The following is an 18,677-nucleotide window of genomic DNA, read 5'->3' as shown; positions in this document are numbered from 1 at the left end:
TCCAGCCCTCCGCTCTAGGCAGGACCAATCCCATCTAAATCAACCCGGCCAGGGCTTTGTCAAGCCGAGACTTAAACACCTCTTGGGATGGAGACTCCACTACTTCCCTAGGTAACCCATTCCAATGCTTCACTACCCTCCTAGTAAAATAGTTTTTCCTAATATCCAATCTGGACCTCTCCCACCACAACTTGAGACCATTGCTCCTTGTTCTGCCATCTGTTACTACTGAGAACAGCCTCTCTCCATCCTCTTTGGAACCTCCCTTCAGGAAGTTGAAGGCTGCTATCAAGTCCCCCCTCACTCTTTGCTTCTGCAGACTAAACAGACCCAAGTCCCTCAGCCTCTCCTCGTAGGTCATATGCTCCAGACCCCTAATCATTTTGGTTGCCCTCCGCTGGACCCTCTCCAATGCGTCCGCATCCTTTTTGTAGTGGGGGGCCCAGAACTGGACACAGTACTCCAGATGTGGCCTCACCAAAGCCGAATAAAGGGGAATAATGACATCTCTGGATCTGCTGGCAATGCTCCTCTTAATGCATCCTAATATGCCATTAGCCTTCTTGGCTACAAGGGCACACTGTTGACTCATATCTAGCTTCTCATCCACTGTAACCCCCAGGTCCTTTTCTGCAGAACTACTACTTAACTGGTTGGTCCCCAGCCTGTAACTATGCTTGGGATTCTTCCGTCCCAAGTGCAGGACTCTACACTTGTCTTTGTTGAATCTCATGAGATTTCTAGTGGCCCAATCCTCCAATTTGTCTAAGTCACTCTGGACCCTATCTCTGCCCTTAAGCATATCTACCTCTCCCCCTAGCTTAGTGTCATCTGCAAACTTGCTGAGGGTGCAATCTATCCCCTCATCCAGGTCATTAATAAAGATATTGAACAAAACCGGTCCTAGAACAGAACCTTGGGGCACTCCGCTAGAAACCGACCGCCATCCTGACATCGAGCCATTGATCACTACCCGCTGGGCCCGGCCTTCTAGCCATCTTTCTATCCATCTTACCGTCCATTTATCCAATCCGCATTCCCTTAACTTGCTGGCAAGAATATTGTGGGAGACCGTATCAAAAGCCTTGCTAAAGTCAAGGTATATAACATCCACTGACTTTCCCATGTCCACTGAGCCAGTTACCTCATCATAGAAGCTAATCAGATTGGTCAGGCACGACTTGCCCTTTGTGAATCCATGCTGACTATTCCTGATCACTTTCCTCTCATTCAAGTGTCTCAAAATGGATTCCTGTCCCTCTGATCTCCGTAGTTCCTATGTAATTCTAGTAGCCCCAGCTTGGCCTTGGTAGACATGGTTTCCATGTCTTTATCAACTGTCTCTACAACCTCCCTGCCCACTTCCGACCTGCTTGGACCTCCTCTCCCAGAGCAAGGATGTGATCCTTCATCCCCAGCCACAAACACTGCACCTGACATCATGGTATCTATCTGGTTCTCAGAAGCTGAGCAACAGTGCTCGCAACAAGTGAGAACTGAACTGCTATATAGAAGAAGACAAACTACATGTAATATTTACCTCTACAAATGGCAACAATTTTCACAGAGGTGCACCCAGAAGGGAGTCCAACTATCTACGGCTCTGCTCCATTTCATCTTGGAATGCATTATGCACCTGAAACAACATAATTGTCTCTTTCATTGCTCCAAGTTCATCTGACTGCAATCATGGCTTTTTGGCCCCCTATAGACTGATTCTCCATATTTGCCCACTCCATCTCGAAGTTTTGGAAGGGCCTACAGAACCTTCACCCACCACGGACACCCATATCCCCCATCTGGGATTTAGAGCTGGTTCTTCACTCGCTCACAAAACTACCCTTCAAGCCAATGGCAACTTCATCACTAACCTTTCTCATTATGTAAACAGTGCTTCTGTTGACAATCACGTCTGCAAGGAGGGTTAGTGAACTCGTGGCTCTCATGTCTTCACCTCCATACACAGCCTTTCACAAATATAAAGTTATTCTGTGACTCCACCACTCCTTACCCAGAGTTTGTTCTGAATTTCATATCAATGAACCCATAGTCCTTTCCACTTTCTACCTGAAACCACATCGCTCCAGGGACGAAGCCATATTACATACGCTGGATGTGAAAAGGGCCATTGCCTTCTATTTAGACAGGACACAGGCTTTTCGACAATTACAGAGACTGATCATATCTATAGCCGAAAGGTGCAAGGGAAAACCACTTTCTTCCCAGAGCATATCAAAACTAATAACATCCTGCATTATCACCTGTTAAGCAGCCTCATGATCATCTATCCACACGTTCATGAAGCACTGTGTGATTCCAACATGCTTGACAATGGATACTGCAGGAGCTAAGGCGGTCTTCTCCATGGCTTGTAACAACTGGACCAAACCCAGCTACCATCTCACTGGGCACTGCTACACTGTCACCAACAGTGGGAGCACCCACGGGGACATCTCTTGAAGAAGAAAGAGAAGTTACTCATTCTGTGTGGTAACAATGGTTCTTTGAGATGTGTGTCCCCATGGTTGCTCCACTACCCTCTCTCCTCCCCGCTTCTTTTGGCACTAACAACTTGCCAGGAGGGCATCAAAGAAGAAACAGAGGAATCAGGCTGTGCGTGCTAACTTCAGAGGTGGGAACATGATGCACCTCTCGTACATGCGCAGCCCGACTGGATACTGCTGTAAAAATCTCCAATCCGTGCTGCCAGGACGAACCCAACACCAACAGTGGAATATCCACAGGAACACACATCTCAAAGAACATCCTTACTGCACAGAGTGAGTAACCTTTCTTTACCGGGATTTGGAGTGTCCAGATTCAGTCTGCTATTTTCTGCATTTGTTTTCCCATATAAATGTTCCGATGCTCAGGCACAAGAAGGATAGCAGCATTGCTTTGCTAATTTCTATAAAGCCTACTCATATGATGCGATACAAATGTATCTCTATACCCGGATTATTTTAAATTTGAAACATGGGAAAGGAGCTGTTATATTAGCCCTTTATTTTCTTCCCTAAAGCTATTTAGGCATTCTGATTGAACAGATTTTTTCATAATTTTCAGTATTTCATTTTAAAAACATGGTCAGTGTGTTCCTATCAAATAATTTTGCCATTTCTATCCATTGAGCAATTACAATTTGTTATGTTAGTCCAAAATATAATAAAGAAAATCATCCTAGTTCAATTGATTTGAATTTCTTTAAAAATGTTCCTCGTATTATGTTTTATTTTGGAGGCTTTTATTTTCTACTTGCTTTCAGTTGCGACAGAAAGCTTTTGATTGGCAGATGTGGCTCAAAATCTGTAATTGTAGTTTTTTATTCCTGCAACACAGAGAGGCCTTGCAAAATTTCAAGGGATCTATTTTTGTCATGTTACTCTGACCTTTTGATCTTTGTATCATTCTAGGCTTAGTTATCAGAATTTTTCAAAATTACTTTAAAAATAGATTGAAATTCTGAGGAGGTATCCTGTGAAATATATTAGGTTCAGGTTGCAACTTTAGTGAGTCTTCAAATATTGATGTGGACTTGTGTAGAAAAATAATAGGGTAGAAATTTGCATAATATCTAACAAGAATATTGGAGTGTTATCTTTTTAATGTACTTTAGATTAGTTTTAAAACTAATGAAAAATAAAACACCAAAGGCTTTGAATAGCAATCTGTTAACAGATTTTTGTTACAAATTCTAATTAACTGCATAATTATGTCCAAAATGCATCTCTCCAAAATCAAGACTTATTTATTAAATATAAATATCCTAGGATTGTTCTTAAAATACATTTTGGGCTTTTTTTTTTCTATTCTGTTTTTTCAATGGGGAAGGAACTCACTGTAACAAGCAAATCAGAAACACAAGATAATTGATCATCAAAAGAAAAAACTATGCAAATACAGACCTATCAAATTCAGACTACAACAAAGTATAAGTGTTATGAAGAGTTAAAGAAAAGAAAAAGATTATACAAGAAAAAATAAAACAAAAATCCCTGATGATATATACCGAATAATCATGTTATACTGATCACTTAAATTGTTAACCAAAAAGGGGGAGCGGGCAAGCCAGTATCACCCAAAATTTTGGTTTCATATAAGTCCGGGGTTTGTTTTTTTCCCTGATCCTTGGGTTTTCGCTACAAAAAGCATTCTAGCTTCAACAAAATATGAGCCGTTAGGAAAGAAACTGCATTGTATTAATTGTTAGTGGAATTACAGATAGATATGTTTAGCTCATTCAATTTTAAGTAGGGTTTATTTTATCAAACTTAAGTCAGAACCCCAATTGTGATACTATAATGTACTTTTTGTCCCTAAAGCAGATCAGTACTGTTTCCATGAAAATACTGCTTTAAAATGTTGAGCCACTTCACTGCCACAAACCTCATTTTGGTAGCCCAACTCTAGCTAATATTTAGCACTTAATACAAAATTTGTTACTAAAAGTAAATAAAAATCAACATAAGATTATAAGAATTCTTATATATGTTCTTTGATCACCAATTTATATAAGCTAAATCAAGCTAGCAAAAAAAAAATCTGTTCCTCTAGGCTATGTCTAGACTGCAAGCCTCTTTCGAAAGAGAGCGTCTAGACTGCACGTTGAACTTTCGAAAAAGCGGCTTCCTTTTTCGAAAGAAAGCATCCAGTGAGTCTGGATGCTCTCTTTCGAAGAAGCCTATTTACATTGAAGAACGCCTTCTTTCGAAAGAGGAACTTTCGAAAGAAGGCGTTCTTCCTCGTGAAATGAGGTTTACCGCCATCGAAAGAAAAGCCGCGTTCTTTCGATTTAATTTCGAAAGAACGCGGCTGCAGTCTAGACGCAGGTGAGGGTTTTTCGAAAAAAGGCTACTTTTTTCGAAAAAAACCCTGAGTCTGGACACAGCCCTGGAGCCCTCATGTACCTGTGGTCTCTCTCAAAGCTCAAGCTCTCTCCATGCTAGTCACTAGCTATACAAAGCAGCGAGAGTTGGTGAAACAGCCCAGGAAGATGTGTCTGTAAGTACTTAGACTTCAGTCATCCCTATGTATCCTTTGCATCAAGGATCAATATTCCTATCCTCCACCTTTTTTGTGTCAAATCAAATACAGAATCAGCTCTTGGATGAGGAGCAGCTACCCAAAACTTAGCCCAGGCAAGATATGAGATGCTTGCAGGAGGAAAGGAAGCACCTCAAAGAACTGTCTATCTCTAACACATCTAGCAGTTGAGGGAACCTGCCTTTAGATTGTGACTCATAGTATTGAACTCATTTGGACTTGATGTTGTTGGATTCCTGAATAGCCTTGGCAGCAAAAATACCCAGTTCAGTATGCAACTGGTTAGAAAATAAGGCCTCAACCTCCTGCCCTCCAGGCTTCATTATTGCAACTCACTCTGCCTAGGAATTAAGCATATGAATGATGTCTGGAAAAAAACTCCCAATTATTTTATGTAATATATTCACACACACAGATTGGTTCATCTGCAACACAGATTGTTGTGAACACAACTACGCTAGTGCTCTACTCCTTGCACTGGTTCTGCAGTGAATAGAATCCCGTTCAAGGACTGTATCTTAATATTCACAAAGTGCTCCATTGAATTGAACCAAGCCACTTGAGAGATTTGTGCGCTCTCGCGCTCTCTCTCTCTCTCTCTCTCGCGTTATTTCGAAATTAGCATTATTCCCCGAGGAAAGCAGGCATATAGATTACGAAATAAGCAGCCTGTTGTTTTGAAATAATGGGCTTGGTTGTGTGGATTATCCATGAGAAATATTTGGGGATAGTGGATAATCAGCTAAACATTAGCTCCCACTGGAACACTGAGGCCAAAAGGGGTAATGTGATCCTGGGATCCATAAACAGAGGAATCTCAAGTAGGAATTATTGTATCCATATTTGGCACTTGTTGTGACCACTCTTAGAATATTTATCCAGTTCTGATACTCACAATTCAGAAAAGATGTTGATAAATTAGAGAGGGTTTAAAAAAGAGCCACGAGAATTATTGAACAGTTAGAGTAAAGTAGTTCAGTCTAGTTAGCTTACTAAAAGAGAATGTTTAGCGTTAACTTGAGAATAGTCTATAGGTATCTACATGTGGAACAAATATTTAAAAATGGGCTTTTCAATCTAGCAGAGAGATATAACATTCCAAAGGCTGGAAGTTGAAGGTGGACAATTTCAGACTAGAAATAAGGTGTACATTTTTAATAATTAACTGTTGAAACATTACCAAAAATCATGGCGGAATTTCCATCACTGACAATTTTTAAAACAAGATTGGATGTTTTTTCTAAATGGTATGCTTTATTATTTCTTCTGACATCGTTCTGACTTCCTTTCCTTGTGTGTTTCTTTATCTCATTTCCATTATTTCTGCCTCCTTTCCATTCCACTGTCTGTCATGTTTTTATAATAGTGACAGGCCATAGTTTCAAAAGAAATTGGTACTGTAAGCTTGCATGTAAGAGATTTTTTTCTGCATAAACTCCTTGGTGCCAGCTGCTTGGTGAAACTCATCTCTGTGATCTTGTAAGATTCATTTGCAAACTGCAGCAGATTGTGCACTGTGTAAGGGTGTGTCTGCCTTTAGTTTCTACTTGATCTGCCTGCTTCTGCCTGTTGTGGAAAAGTCTTCCTATCATCAGCAAAGGAAAAAGAGATTATTCACTGCCACAGCCAAAGTGGGTCTCAAGCAGGCTACTGATTTCTCCTATCTTAATGTGATAGTGCTAAAACAAATTGCTAGTGAATAAAGTCCCAGATGTGTAAGTCATCTGGTTTTTCATCTCCATTACCCAGCATATTTCCTAATGCAAGCCTGATGTACTGAAAGGACAGAGACTAACAAATTCTGTCATTCAAGCCCTTCAGTTTTCATGTTGCAATACTACAAGTAAAAAACAAATAATTTCCCTTCTCAATTTTGCTTCAAAAACAAATTTTGCAAAGTTACCTTTGGACAGAGCTACACAGTCACACTTCACCTTCATGTAGGATTCCTACATGGTCAGCACTACTTCTGTGCAGTCATTTTTTTTACTGCAGAGTTCCATTTATCACATCATTCTAAAATATCTCAGTGGATCTTTGTACCCTCTGCAGACAAACTCCTTTTTTGTTTGTCTCATGCTATTACAGTTGTTGTTGTTGTTTGTTTGAAAGTAAGGGGCACACATGTTGTTAAAGTTTTAAACTAGCAGTCAGATATCTCCAAATTTAAAACCTAGGTTTGCAACTGAAGAAGGAAGCTTTTGTGTGTGTTGAATTTGACAGGTCTTCTCATACATTCACTACTGGTACTAATCACAATGACAAAATTACAAGTTTTTCTTTCATTTAGTAGCTGATATTGTTAATGTTTGCAAGAGAGTAAATGTTACAGTAGAAAACCTTATAATAAGGTTCTTGGACCTGTGTGTGACATTACAGAATATGATACTGCCATCATTCCTTTTATTCAGATTTTTTTATTGGTTTTAATAAGTAGACTTCAAAAGACATAGGTTTATATATCTCCAGATTTTCTGAATTGACTGTGCCCAATTCAATACTTTGTAGAAAGTTTTTAAAAATGTAGATTGCAAAGTGATGTGTGAGCTAAGAATATGAAATGAATGGCCTGACAAATAAGACATCCAATTTGTTAATCTTCACTTTGCATTGTAATCAGCTATTTTTGCAGCACTGAATACTTTTTTTAATTTTATACTTGTCATTATATCCAGTAATTTTGGTCATTTATTCAAATAGTAACACCAAATATCTGAATGTTAGATTGTACAGCAGAATGAGTTTCGAGAAAAAATTAATTATATGTTTTATTCCACTGCTATTTCATTCTGCTTGCCCTAAAAGTACAAAGTATACATTAAAATCTTCTATCCTATTGAGTAGCATTTTTGGATTTTTCAAATTTAGCTATGAACATGGGTCAGCTAGTGTCAAGACTGAAAGAACGCAGACTGCAAATTAGTACAGATGAAGGAGTTACGCAGTACATAATGCTAAAACAGGTGGTTTGGAAAAAGAACAAATGTTTAATAGCTTAAAAGATTGCTGTTCTGCATCTCCAACTAGTGTATCATGTTTACCAAGCTAAAGAAATAAATTGCTGTCAACTTAGATCTAAGTTTATTTTTACAGCCTAAAATTTCTTACTTTCAATCTTTAAATCCTTGGTAAGGGATTACTTTATTGATGTATTACTTTATTGATATATTAAATTCTTCTTAAGTTTAAACAATCAAAAAACATGAATACCATAAATAATGGTGTCTTTATATATACACTGTAATTTTAATGCCTTTGTATTGTATTTATCTCTGAGGAGTTGGTTGCTATCTGTTGCAAAGAGTGTCTTTTGTGCATTGTCACCAAACAGGTTACAATCCAAGCACTGTAGGGTTTATTATTCTAAAATACTGTGTTTTTGTTTACAGGACCGTGAACTTCGACATAATAAAGTACTTGTACGATTTCTTGTGAAAACAAGCCTCTCAGCCATATGGACACTGTGACAATAACTAAAGCAAGCTGTGTTCCTCTATCTACTTAGCTGGCCAGGGAGAAGAGTATTTTGGCTCTACTGGATTTGTCCAAACAGGTGTTGGCCCAGCATGCAATCTGATGAAAATATTCTGATTGGTCTGGGTAGATCTGAGCAGAGGACTATTTACCAGGGACCCTGGAGTATTTGGAAGCAATGTGTTAATTATAAACAGCAGGGTTTGAGCACAATCTGTTCTACTCTTAATGATGTTATCTTAACACTGAAATTGCCTGAAACCCATTTACTTAGGAAGGCATTTTGCTCTCTGAACTATCCCCTGTGCTTTGAACATGGCAGCAGCCCTTGTTTGTATGCCCAGTCTTTTCACTTCTTCTCCACAGGAATCTTTGCAATTGCTTGCCAAAGCAGCTTTTCCTAAAGCCACCATTTTAAGAGAGTGGAGCAGCAAAATATAATAAACATAAATGTATGTTTAAAATCAACCTTGTGTATGCTTATCTGCAAACCATATATAGATTAGATGTTCAACTCACAAGTATAGAGATTATTATAGGAAAACCCCAAATTTCTCAGCACAGAGTTTATCTTGAGAGCCACTTATAAATGTTACCCTTAAAAACCTTATCTTTATCGAGGTTGTAGAAAAATCAAATTTTAAAATGTATGAGTGCTAAAGCTATCATTTCCATGCTAGGTGCCAATACTTGGCAGGGCTTTTCCCCTTCACCAGATTTCAAGGAGCTTTTTATTTAAATATTCCTGCCATTCTTTTGAATTCAGAGTTTTCTTGAGTGCAAATTCTTGTGTAATTCTCAGTGGAAATATTTTAGAGTGCAGAGTGTCATAGAAGCAAAGCAATCTAGTTGAAGTGTATATGCTGTATTGTGGTGCAGCAAGCTTCTTCTGCCGCAATGTGTATGCAAGCTAAAGTTTCATCAAGTAAAATGATGTATCTGTTACACACTGTTTTTACCAGAGAAACCACTGTAGTCTGAAGCAAAAAGTTGCACATAATTTACAATACCATAAAGCATTTGTCACGCCTCCTGAAAAACTTCAATACTTAATTTTCAAAACATCCACATTTTCAGTACTTCAAAAATGTGAATATTTTTGTTAACAAATATGGTGTAAGATAAGATAATCGTTGTTTGTAATAAACTCTAAATTCTCTTCACTTTTCAGAGTCAAATGCTAGGCTGACAACAGCTAAGTGGCTTAAATAGCACTAAGATCTTAAGCAATTATGTGCAATAGGGGATTTTGAGAGTTCCAGTATCAATTCCTGGAAGTGAAAGCAGGGGACACTAGGAAATTTTAGGCGGCTGAACACAAACTGGACCACGTGCTGTGTAATACATACCAACAAGAGCACATCACAGCTCTGCAAGTTATATTGGCTTTCAGATAAGCGTTAAGGTCCTAATATAAATCTGCAGAGTCCTGCAAGGACTGAGCCCTGACACTTTTCCACAATTTATCACATCAGGAACCCTACCATAAGCAATGCCCAGTAAGCAATTCTCAAAGACGAAGGGTAAGGTTTTGTTGGTGGGAGATCAAACCTGTGAAATCCTCTTTTACCAGAAATCAAGATGACTCTAAATCCTTAGAATTTTCAAAATAAAATTTAAGGAGCATTTAAAATAAAACTTTTGCAAAATAGAAATGTGTTCCAGTCATGGCTGCATGATTATTCCTGTTATTGCTAGTCAAAAGCAAACTCAACAGAAGACCAAGGGATGGTGGAAAGCAAAGTCCTCTAGACCATATACTGCTCTACATAATTTTGCTGATGCATAGATACTATGGTGATTGGTGAAAACATAGACATCTGAAATGTGAATCTGGCCTCCTAGGCAATGTCTACCCTGCAGCACTATTTCAGGATATGCTATTCTGCATCTTTTGAGCATACCCATTATTTCGAAATATAATGGTCTTGCTATTCCAACTTCCCTATAAACCTCATTCCACGAGGAGCAAGGGATGTTGCAGAATAGTGATTTATTTCAAAATAAGTGCTGTGTAGACAGTGCCAAATTTTGAAATAAGCTATTTTGAAATTGACTCAAAATAAACTACGCAATTTGCATAGCTCAAATTGTGTATCTTATTTCGAGATATGGGTGTAGTGTAGCTGCACCCTTATAAAAGAGTGCAACTGGGTTTTTTTTGCCAAGATGCTCAACATACAGATTATTTACAGAACCTCCTCAGATTGTTATATGATAAAAAAATGCATCTAATGCCAACCTCACACTGTAATATATTGGGCAAATGATAGATCAACTTTGGAAGTATATGTAGGGGCTGGGTATACCTTTTAAACCATCCTGAGAGAGTGGCACAAACAAAAATCCAACTCTCCCTTCCTCTCCCATGTGTCATGTGGCAGAATTGTGGGCTATCACCCTCTGTAAGCTAGCCCCAAAACTTTTAATAAAATTAATTCACCAAACAATATTAATAATGAAAGATCGTTAGTAACTCTGAAATGTTCATAATTCTGAACAAAATGTTGTTTTTCAAACCTTTAAAATAGAACAATGACGTAATACAGCCTTGAATACTAAGAAAAATGCTTCATTTCATTTACATTTTTTGTAATTTATATTTAACACATGCTATACGGTTTGGTATTTGTTGTGGTGGGTTTTTTGTGTCTGCTGCTGCCTGATTATACTTCTGTTTCCAAATGAAGTATGTGGTTGATTGATCAGTTCATAACTCTGAGATTGTACTATTGTTCCAGTCTGCTGGGCGTTCTTGGATCTTTGGTTTCCTTTAACATTGGCAAAGGTATGTAAATATATTGATCTTTCTATTGTGATGGTAAATTGAGCCAAGTCCAATATTTTCTTGTCACGTGGTTGCATTAATTTCAAATTGCACAACTGTTCAAGTTCAGAGTCATTGGGGTTTACCTGCAACTGCTATTATTAATTAAGTTTCTTATGGTAATGCCTAAAGTCATGAGGCCTCCATTGTGCTAGGCACTGTATGTACACAAAGTAGGCAGTCCCTGCCCCCAAAGAGCATACAGTCTTAAGTGGACAAGACAGAGAGTAGGGGGAAGAGAGAGAACACACTAGCAGAGTGGACAACATGATGAGAGCAAATGTAATATTAGTTCCTTGACTTTTTATCTTATATTTCATAACATTCTTTTTAGAATTACACTAATACTGAACTTAAAAATTAATGACATTTTGGAACTCAAAACATGTTGCTGAAAAAATGACTGTATTATTATAGAACTGATTTTTTTTCCAGTGTTCCCATAAGTGTTTTAGAAAAGTTCTTAGAAACTACAAGCAGATCAGGAACTTCATTGGGATAGGTCCTACAGGGTGCACCCTTACCTCGAAATAAGCTACGCAGTTTCCGCTATGCAAATTGCATAGCTTATTTCAAGGTAATTTAAAAATAGCTCATTTTGAAATATGGCATAAGCACCAGTTTTCAAAATAAAGTGCTATTCTGACATGTCCCTTAACTCTCGTGAAATGAGGGTTGCAGGGATACTGGAATAGCATGCCCATTATTTCGAAATAACGGATGTGTTTAAGGACACAGGATTGCTATTTCGGGATATTTCCAGTATCCCAAAATAGCACTGCTGTCTAGACATAGTCATACAGAACAAGACCTCCAGTTTACTACCCCAAAGAGCTTATTGTTTAACATTGCAAAATTGTAGGTCCTTCTTCCATCATTTTAACTCTTTCCAACTATACTTTTGCTAAACATTTCAGCAGAAATCTAGAAGAAATAATTCAGCCTGAAATTTTGAATAAATGATACAGTTCATAGTCCATATTTGGCAAATGTCTTTGTAGATATGAGTCAGGGTCAAAAATCTTGACAAATGGCCTGTTATGTGCAGATCCAACCATAGGACTAAATGGAAGTATTATTGTGATTAGCAACTGGAAAAATGCACATGCATTTGCACTAAGGAATACGTATATCAAGGGACAATTTAAATCTCAAGTACAATGCTAAATAGAACATTCATTCTCTGGTGTCTCTCTTCAATATTTCCATTATTGCCGTACATCTCAAGCTACTAAGGATCAAATGTGGGACATAATGTGGGACATAATGTATTACAGAGATCCAAAATGAAGGACACACATTAATTAATGCAGGAAACTTAACATTCTGTGGGATTCCTTTTTTTAGTGTAAATAACTAGAACATCAGTTTCATGACTATTAGATGTAAATAACTGTTAACCATAAAAGAGGGAAAAAATAAAATTTGTGTGGGATGTAGGTAATTTTGGGACTAAAATGAGTGATGTCCCTCTAAATGAGGTACATTTGAGAGAGATGCAATCATCATCATCTGTGATAAGGACCTTTCAGACAAAACAACTATAATTAAAAATGGATTCCTCTCTGTGCCCTATTAAAAGACACCTGTTGGTGATATAAAACTTACTGCTGAATCAGCAGACTAAAAGAATAGGCCAGGTGTTTGAAGTGTGGAGAATTGATTTAGACTGACTACAGTGATGATGAATAGCAGGATTTGTTCTGTTCAGCTAGAAATATTTATATACATCTGCATCTGTAAATTTATTGCAATGTACATAAAACTGTATAACAAAGTAACTTTCACATTCCATGGTGAGATTTCACTTTTTTATATTATGGATTAAATCCTGTCCCCAGTGAATTCAACAGCAAAACTCCCATTGACTCCAGTGAAGCCAAGCTTTCACCTCATGTTGATGCATATTGTGTGGTCTTTAGAATTGTGGAAAGAAGATAAAGCAAGGTAACTGTTGTCCCAACAAGAAATCCCTGAGTATTTTTGCACAACCAGAGTGTAAACAAATTTAGGACAAATCAGAAAATATTTTCATATTTTGTCATCAAAAAGAGAATTTACAAGGCTTGGGAAATCCTAAACACTTCCTAATTCTAGCTTGAAATAGTCTGATTCTTCTGGAAAACTTTGTGCCCCAAACTTCCACCAATTCTAATTTTCAGTCTACTCGGTAACAACAGATATAAATTCCCTAATGTGCAGCATAAGTAGCTATTGGCCTCCCTTTCTTGGTGTTTGTGTGTTTTGTTTTGTTTTTGTTTTATTATAAATTAATTGCATCTAAAGAGTTGTCATGGGATGGACTCTCCCTTTGGATTTATATTGGCAGAGAGAAGCTAAAGATGACAGTGCTGCCCAAGGCTATGGGGGCTGGGATGAGGAGCAGCAGGTTCTGCGGGACAACAGTCAGGTGTGGGGGCATAGCTTGATTGCCACATATTGCTGTCCATCCACAGTTTCTGGGCAGGAATCCATCCAGGAGTAAATATTATTCCAGGTAGCATTGCTTTCCCCGTAAGGCTACATCTATACTGCAGACTCTGGTATCCCGAAATAGCTATCCCACGTCTTAACAGCAAGCCTGTTATTTCAAAATATAATGGGCTTGCTATTCCAACATCCCATGAGGAGTAAGAGGCGTTTTGGAATAGCAGATTATTTTGAAATTTGGCACTATGTAGATAATGAAATAAGCTATTTCAAAATTGACTCAAAATAAGATACACGGCTCATATTACGAAGTTTATTTCAAACTGTGCATGCAGTGTAGACATACCCTAAGGTTTCTATTGCAAAATAGCAAATCATGAAAAAGGTCCTCGTCCTTGGATATATCCAGTTGGGCTAATGATTTGTCTCAATTAGCAAGTTCAATTAAATGTAATGATAAACTTTGTGTTCCAGATGTTGGATTGGCTCTGCTTGAATGTTGGATGAGGAATACTTAATAGGAGGAAAAAAAGCATGTTTTTTTTGTTTTCCATCATAACATACCCATTGTCTTCAGTCAATCCAGATAAATTGTATGCAATACAGCTGTTAAAACTATATACAGTGAGTCTGGTTTTATTTCTTGCTTTCATTATATTGTGTTTAATTTGTCAGAACAATTAAAGAAAATTAGATATGAAGACATCTACAGATGTTTTCTATGTTCCAGCTTCCCTGAAACCACATATATGGAATCCTTTCTATGCACACAGTTTGAGAATGTTTGAAATAAATTACATTGGAGGGAGTTTAAAAAAAAAGTCAGTTGAAATGCATTATTTGAACTTTTTGAAATCCACTTTGTTCCTTGTAAGTAATATAATTTGTGACACTAGCAGTATATATAGTGCTGGTTTAACAGCCCTACTTTCTAAGGATTTAAATAATATCAAAAGGATATTATATATCATTAAAGCAAAATAGAAACTAGTCTAATAGGTGGCTATAGATAAGGAATGCCAACCTTTTAGTATTTTTCACCAGGTATATTTTCAGAACATAATGTACCAAGCACCTCACCTGGATCTAGCTTTTGAGTTTATTCTGAGGTAAGCTATATACCTTCCATCCAAGCCACTGTTGGTGAACAATACACCCATCTTTTACAGAGCTATCTAGATAAAAGAAATGGGCTACTTTAGGGTTGAGCAAAACCAAAAATGGATAGCACCAAAAGGTGGAGGATAGAAGGGGTATTTAATTCTCTGTCTTTTTACTTTTTTATTTTTAGTACTGAAAAAATAGGGAGAAGAGATTCAGCACACAGGTGTTGCATTTAAACAAGCATTTAGCACTTTCATATGGTACCAGTGATACTTGAAAACAATAAGGAACTTCTGCCATATAACTCCTGTAAAAAAATAGCTCAGGTTCTTCTTTGAGTGATGTCCCTAAGGGTGCTCCACTGTTGGGGTATGTCTGCAAATGTAAGCATTCGGAATTGCAAAACAAGCCCGGGATTTAAATATCCTGCGCTTGATTTGCATCTTCCTGGCCGGGCGCCATATTTTGAAATTTAGAAACCCGGAATAACTGCCCACATCTACACGCGGCAGTGAAATGGGTGTTCAAAATAAAGCCCTATTTCGAACTATCTCTTAAACCTCATTGCAGGAGGAATAACAGGTAGTTCGAAATAAGGCTTTATTTCGAACACCCGTTTCACTGCCGCGTGTAGATAGAATCATAGAATAATAGGACTGGAAGGGACCTCGAGAGGTCATCGAATCCAGCCCCCCGCCCTCAAGGCAGGACCAAGCTCCGTCTACACCATCCCTGACAGATGTCTATCTAATCTGTTCTTAAATATCTCCAGAGAGGGAGATTCCAACACCTTCCTTGGCAATTTATTCCAATATTTGACCACCCTGACAGTTAGGAATTTTTTCCTAATGTCCAATCTAAACCTCCCCTGCTGCACTTTAAGCCCATTACTCCTTGTCCTGTCCTCAGAAACCAAGAGGAACAAATTTTCTCCTTCCTCCTTGTGACACCCTTTTAGATATTTGAAAACGGCTATCATGTCCCCCCTTAATCTTCTTTTTTCCAAACTAAACAAGCCCAGTTCATGAAGCCTGGCTTCATAGGTCATGTTCTCTAAACCTTTAATCATTCTTGTCGCTCTTCTCTGTACCCTTTCCAATTTCTCCACATCTTTCTTGAAATGTAGCGCCCAGAACTGGACACAGTACTCCAGCTGAGGCCTAACTAGTGCAGAGTAGAGCGGCAGAATGACTTCACGAGTTTTGCTTACAACACACCTGTTGATACAACCTAGAATCATATTTGCTTTTTTTGCAACAGCATCACACTGTTGACTCATATTCAACTTGTGGTCCACTATGACCCCTAGATCCCTTTCCGCCATGCTCCTTCCTAGACAGTCGCTTCCCATCTTGTATGTATGGAACTGATTGTTCCTTCCTAAGTGGAGCACTTTGCATTTCTCTTTATTAAACCTCATCCTGTTTACCTCTGACCATTTCTCTAACTTGCTACGGTCATTTTGAATTATGTCCCTATCCTCCAAAGAAGTTGCAACCCCACCCAGTTTGGTATCATCTGCAAACTTAATAAGCGTACTCTCTATCCCAATATCTACGTCATTGATGAAGATATTGAACAGTACGGGTCCCAAAACAGACCCTTGCGGAACTCCACTTGTTATCCCTTTCCAGCAGGATTTAGCACCGTTAACAACAACTCTCTGACTACGGTTATCCAGCCAATTATGCACCCACCTTATTGTGGCCCTATCTAAGTTATATTTGCCTAGTTTATCAATAAGAATATCATGCGAGACCGTATCAAATGCCTTACTAAAGTCTAGGTATATGACATCCACCGCTTCTCCCTTATCCACAAGGCTCGTTATCCTATCAAAGAAAGCTATCAGATTAGTTTGGCATGACTTGTTCTTCACAAACCCATGCTGGCTATTCCCTATCACTTTATTACCTTCCAAGTGTTTGCATATGATTTCCTTAATTACCTGCTCCATTATCTTCCCTGGGACAGACGTTAAACTGACCGGTATGTAGTTTCCTGATGCGGGCAGTTATTCCGGGATTGTAAATTTTTAAAAAAAATGGTGCCCGGATAGGAAGATGCAAATCAAGCACGGGATATTTAAATCACGGGCTTGATTTGCAATTCCGAATGCCTACATTTGCAGCCCTATTCTGAAAATAGGCTGCAAGTGTATACATATCATTGGTGTCGAACTTGGAGACTTTTTCTAGTAGTGTCTAGTGGCACGTCCCATTTGTCTCTTTGGAGTTTGTGCGCACGGCCCGACTCCCCTCAGTTCCTTCTTGATCACCCTCAGTCGCAAATGGAGCTCAATCCATCTCCTCATTTTCAGTTCTCTATATATAGGATTTGAATTGTATTTAGTTAAAATAGTTAGTTCTTTGTTAATTTTATATTTAGTATTAGTTACTTTTAAAATATGAAACAACTTTTTTTATAATTGTTGTAAATAGCTAAGGAACAGCACCTGAGGGGCAGTGTGCCACTAGCCTCGAGGGCCGCAGTCCTCAGACCTCAACTTCATCACACAGAAAAAAAAGGAGACACAAAACTAGAAGAGCAAACAGAAAAGACAAACAGGATAAACTGATATTCTCTGAAAATTGTTGAAGATAAAGACCTGCTGGATATATAGCTACCAATGTGCCTTTAAAAAAGAAAGAGAGACACAAAAGTGGCAGAACAGCAAAATGCCGGGCTCCCCTGCTTTTAAGACATGTGAAAAGTGCCACAACCCTATGCCCTCTTTTCAGATGGCCACAGGTCTTGTATTCGTTGCCTGGGAGAAGCACATGGCCTCCAGAAGTGCATCCATTGCCATAGCCTTACAGCCAGAGCTCACAAGGACAGGGAGCTCAGACTGCGCATGTTGCTGTTTGATAAGGCGCTCGAGCCACAGACAGTGGAGACACCAATCAGGCCGAGTCTGCCACCAAGCAGAAGAAAACCATGAGCTCGCCCTCATATAAGCCCTTGACCAAAAGAAGGGCCTCTCCAGTCTGCTCCCTACCATGATGGATTGGTACGGGAGACAAGCCAGGCACCTTGGGCACCACATGCCCCTGCTCCACATTGGTGACAGACTTGAAATCACACTGAGCAATCTGCAACATCCACTACTACAGCAAAGAAGATACCCAGTGTAAGGGAACAGGATAAGACTTCGGCACTCCCGGCACCGACCAAGACTTCAGTGTCAACGAAGACTATATCAAAATCAGCCACATATACCAAGCCCAGAGTCAGTGCCATCACCATTAGTACCAATGTCACCTCTATCTAGATCCCCGTATGCTTCCTCCTCGAGGCACCAATCCTGATTCCCCTTTTCAGTTTGTGGCTCTCCTTCTCCAGCAGTCACCAGTACTGTCACACTATAGTAACTACAAAGGGGATCATTGAAGTGTATGTCATCTCAACATTCTTTTCCAACCAGACCTCATTCATCCTACAATAGACACCAACTGTGATATTCTCACCATCATCTGTGGAATCCTGACTGGTCATATCACCTATATTGCCCACCCCACTGGTCTCCATACCATCATTGGGCACCAATCTCCTGCACCATCAACACCAGCCCACAAGCCAATACTTCTCTCACGTCCTCACATTTCTCCTTCCCCAATGGTAGATCTGGACACAGAGGAGGGACAGATCGTGGATGACCCTGATGCCATCCAACCTGATGTATCACCAACTGACAAATCTTCCTCGTTGCTAGATGAGGCAGCTATCCCTGATGACCTATCACCAAAGGATGACCCTGAAGCAATTCCAGAACTTGTTCAAAAGGATTGCTATCAGCCAG

General features: G+C 38.9%; 1 protein-coding gene across 1 annotated transcript in view; it reads left to right on the top strand.

Annotated features, from left to right (window-relative positions):
• Positions 1-14,392, top strand: part of ORC5 (origin recognition complex subunit 5) — a 167,023-nt gene extending 152,631 nt beyond the window's left edge. The window contains exon 15 of the mRNA XM_006137544.4: positions 8,433-14,392. Coding sequence (XP_006137606.2) covers positions 8,433-8,478 — 46 coding nt within the window. The 3' untranslated portion in view covers positions 8,479-14,392. The remainder of the gene's footprint in view (positions 1-8,432) is intronic.
• The last annotated feature ends 4,285 nt before the right edge of the window (positions 14,393-18,677 follow it).

The sequence above is a fragment of the Pelodiscus sinensis genome, chromosome 1 (assembly GCF_049634645.1).
Source record: "Pelodiscus sinensis isolate JC-2024 chromosome 1, ASM4963464v1, whole genome shotgun sequence".
NCBI lineage: Eukaryota > Metazoa > Chordata > Testudines > Trionychidae > Pelodiscus > Pelodiscus sinensis.
Note: the sequence above shows the minus strand (reverse complement) of the source record. Positions and strands in the feature narration are given on the sequence as shown.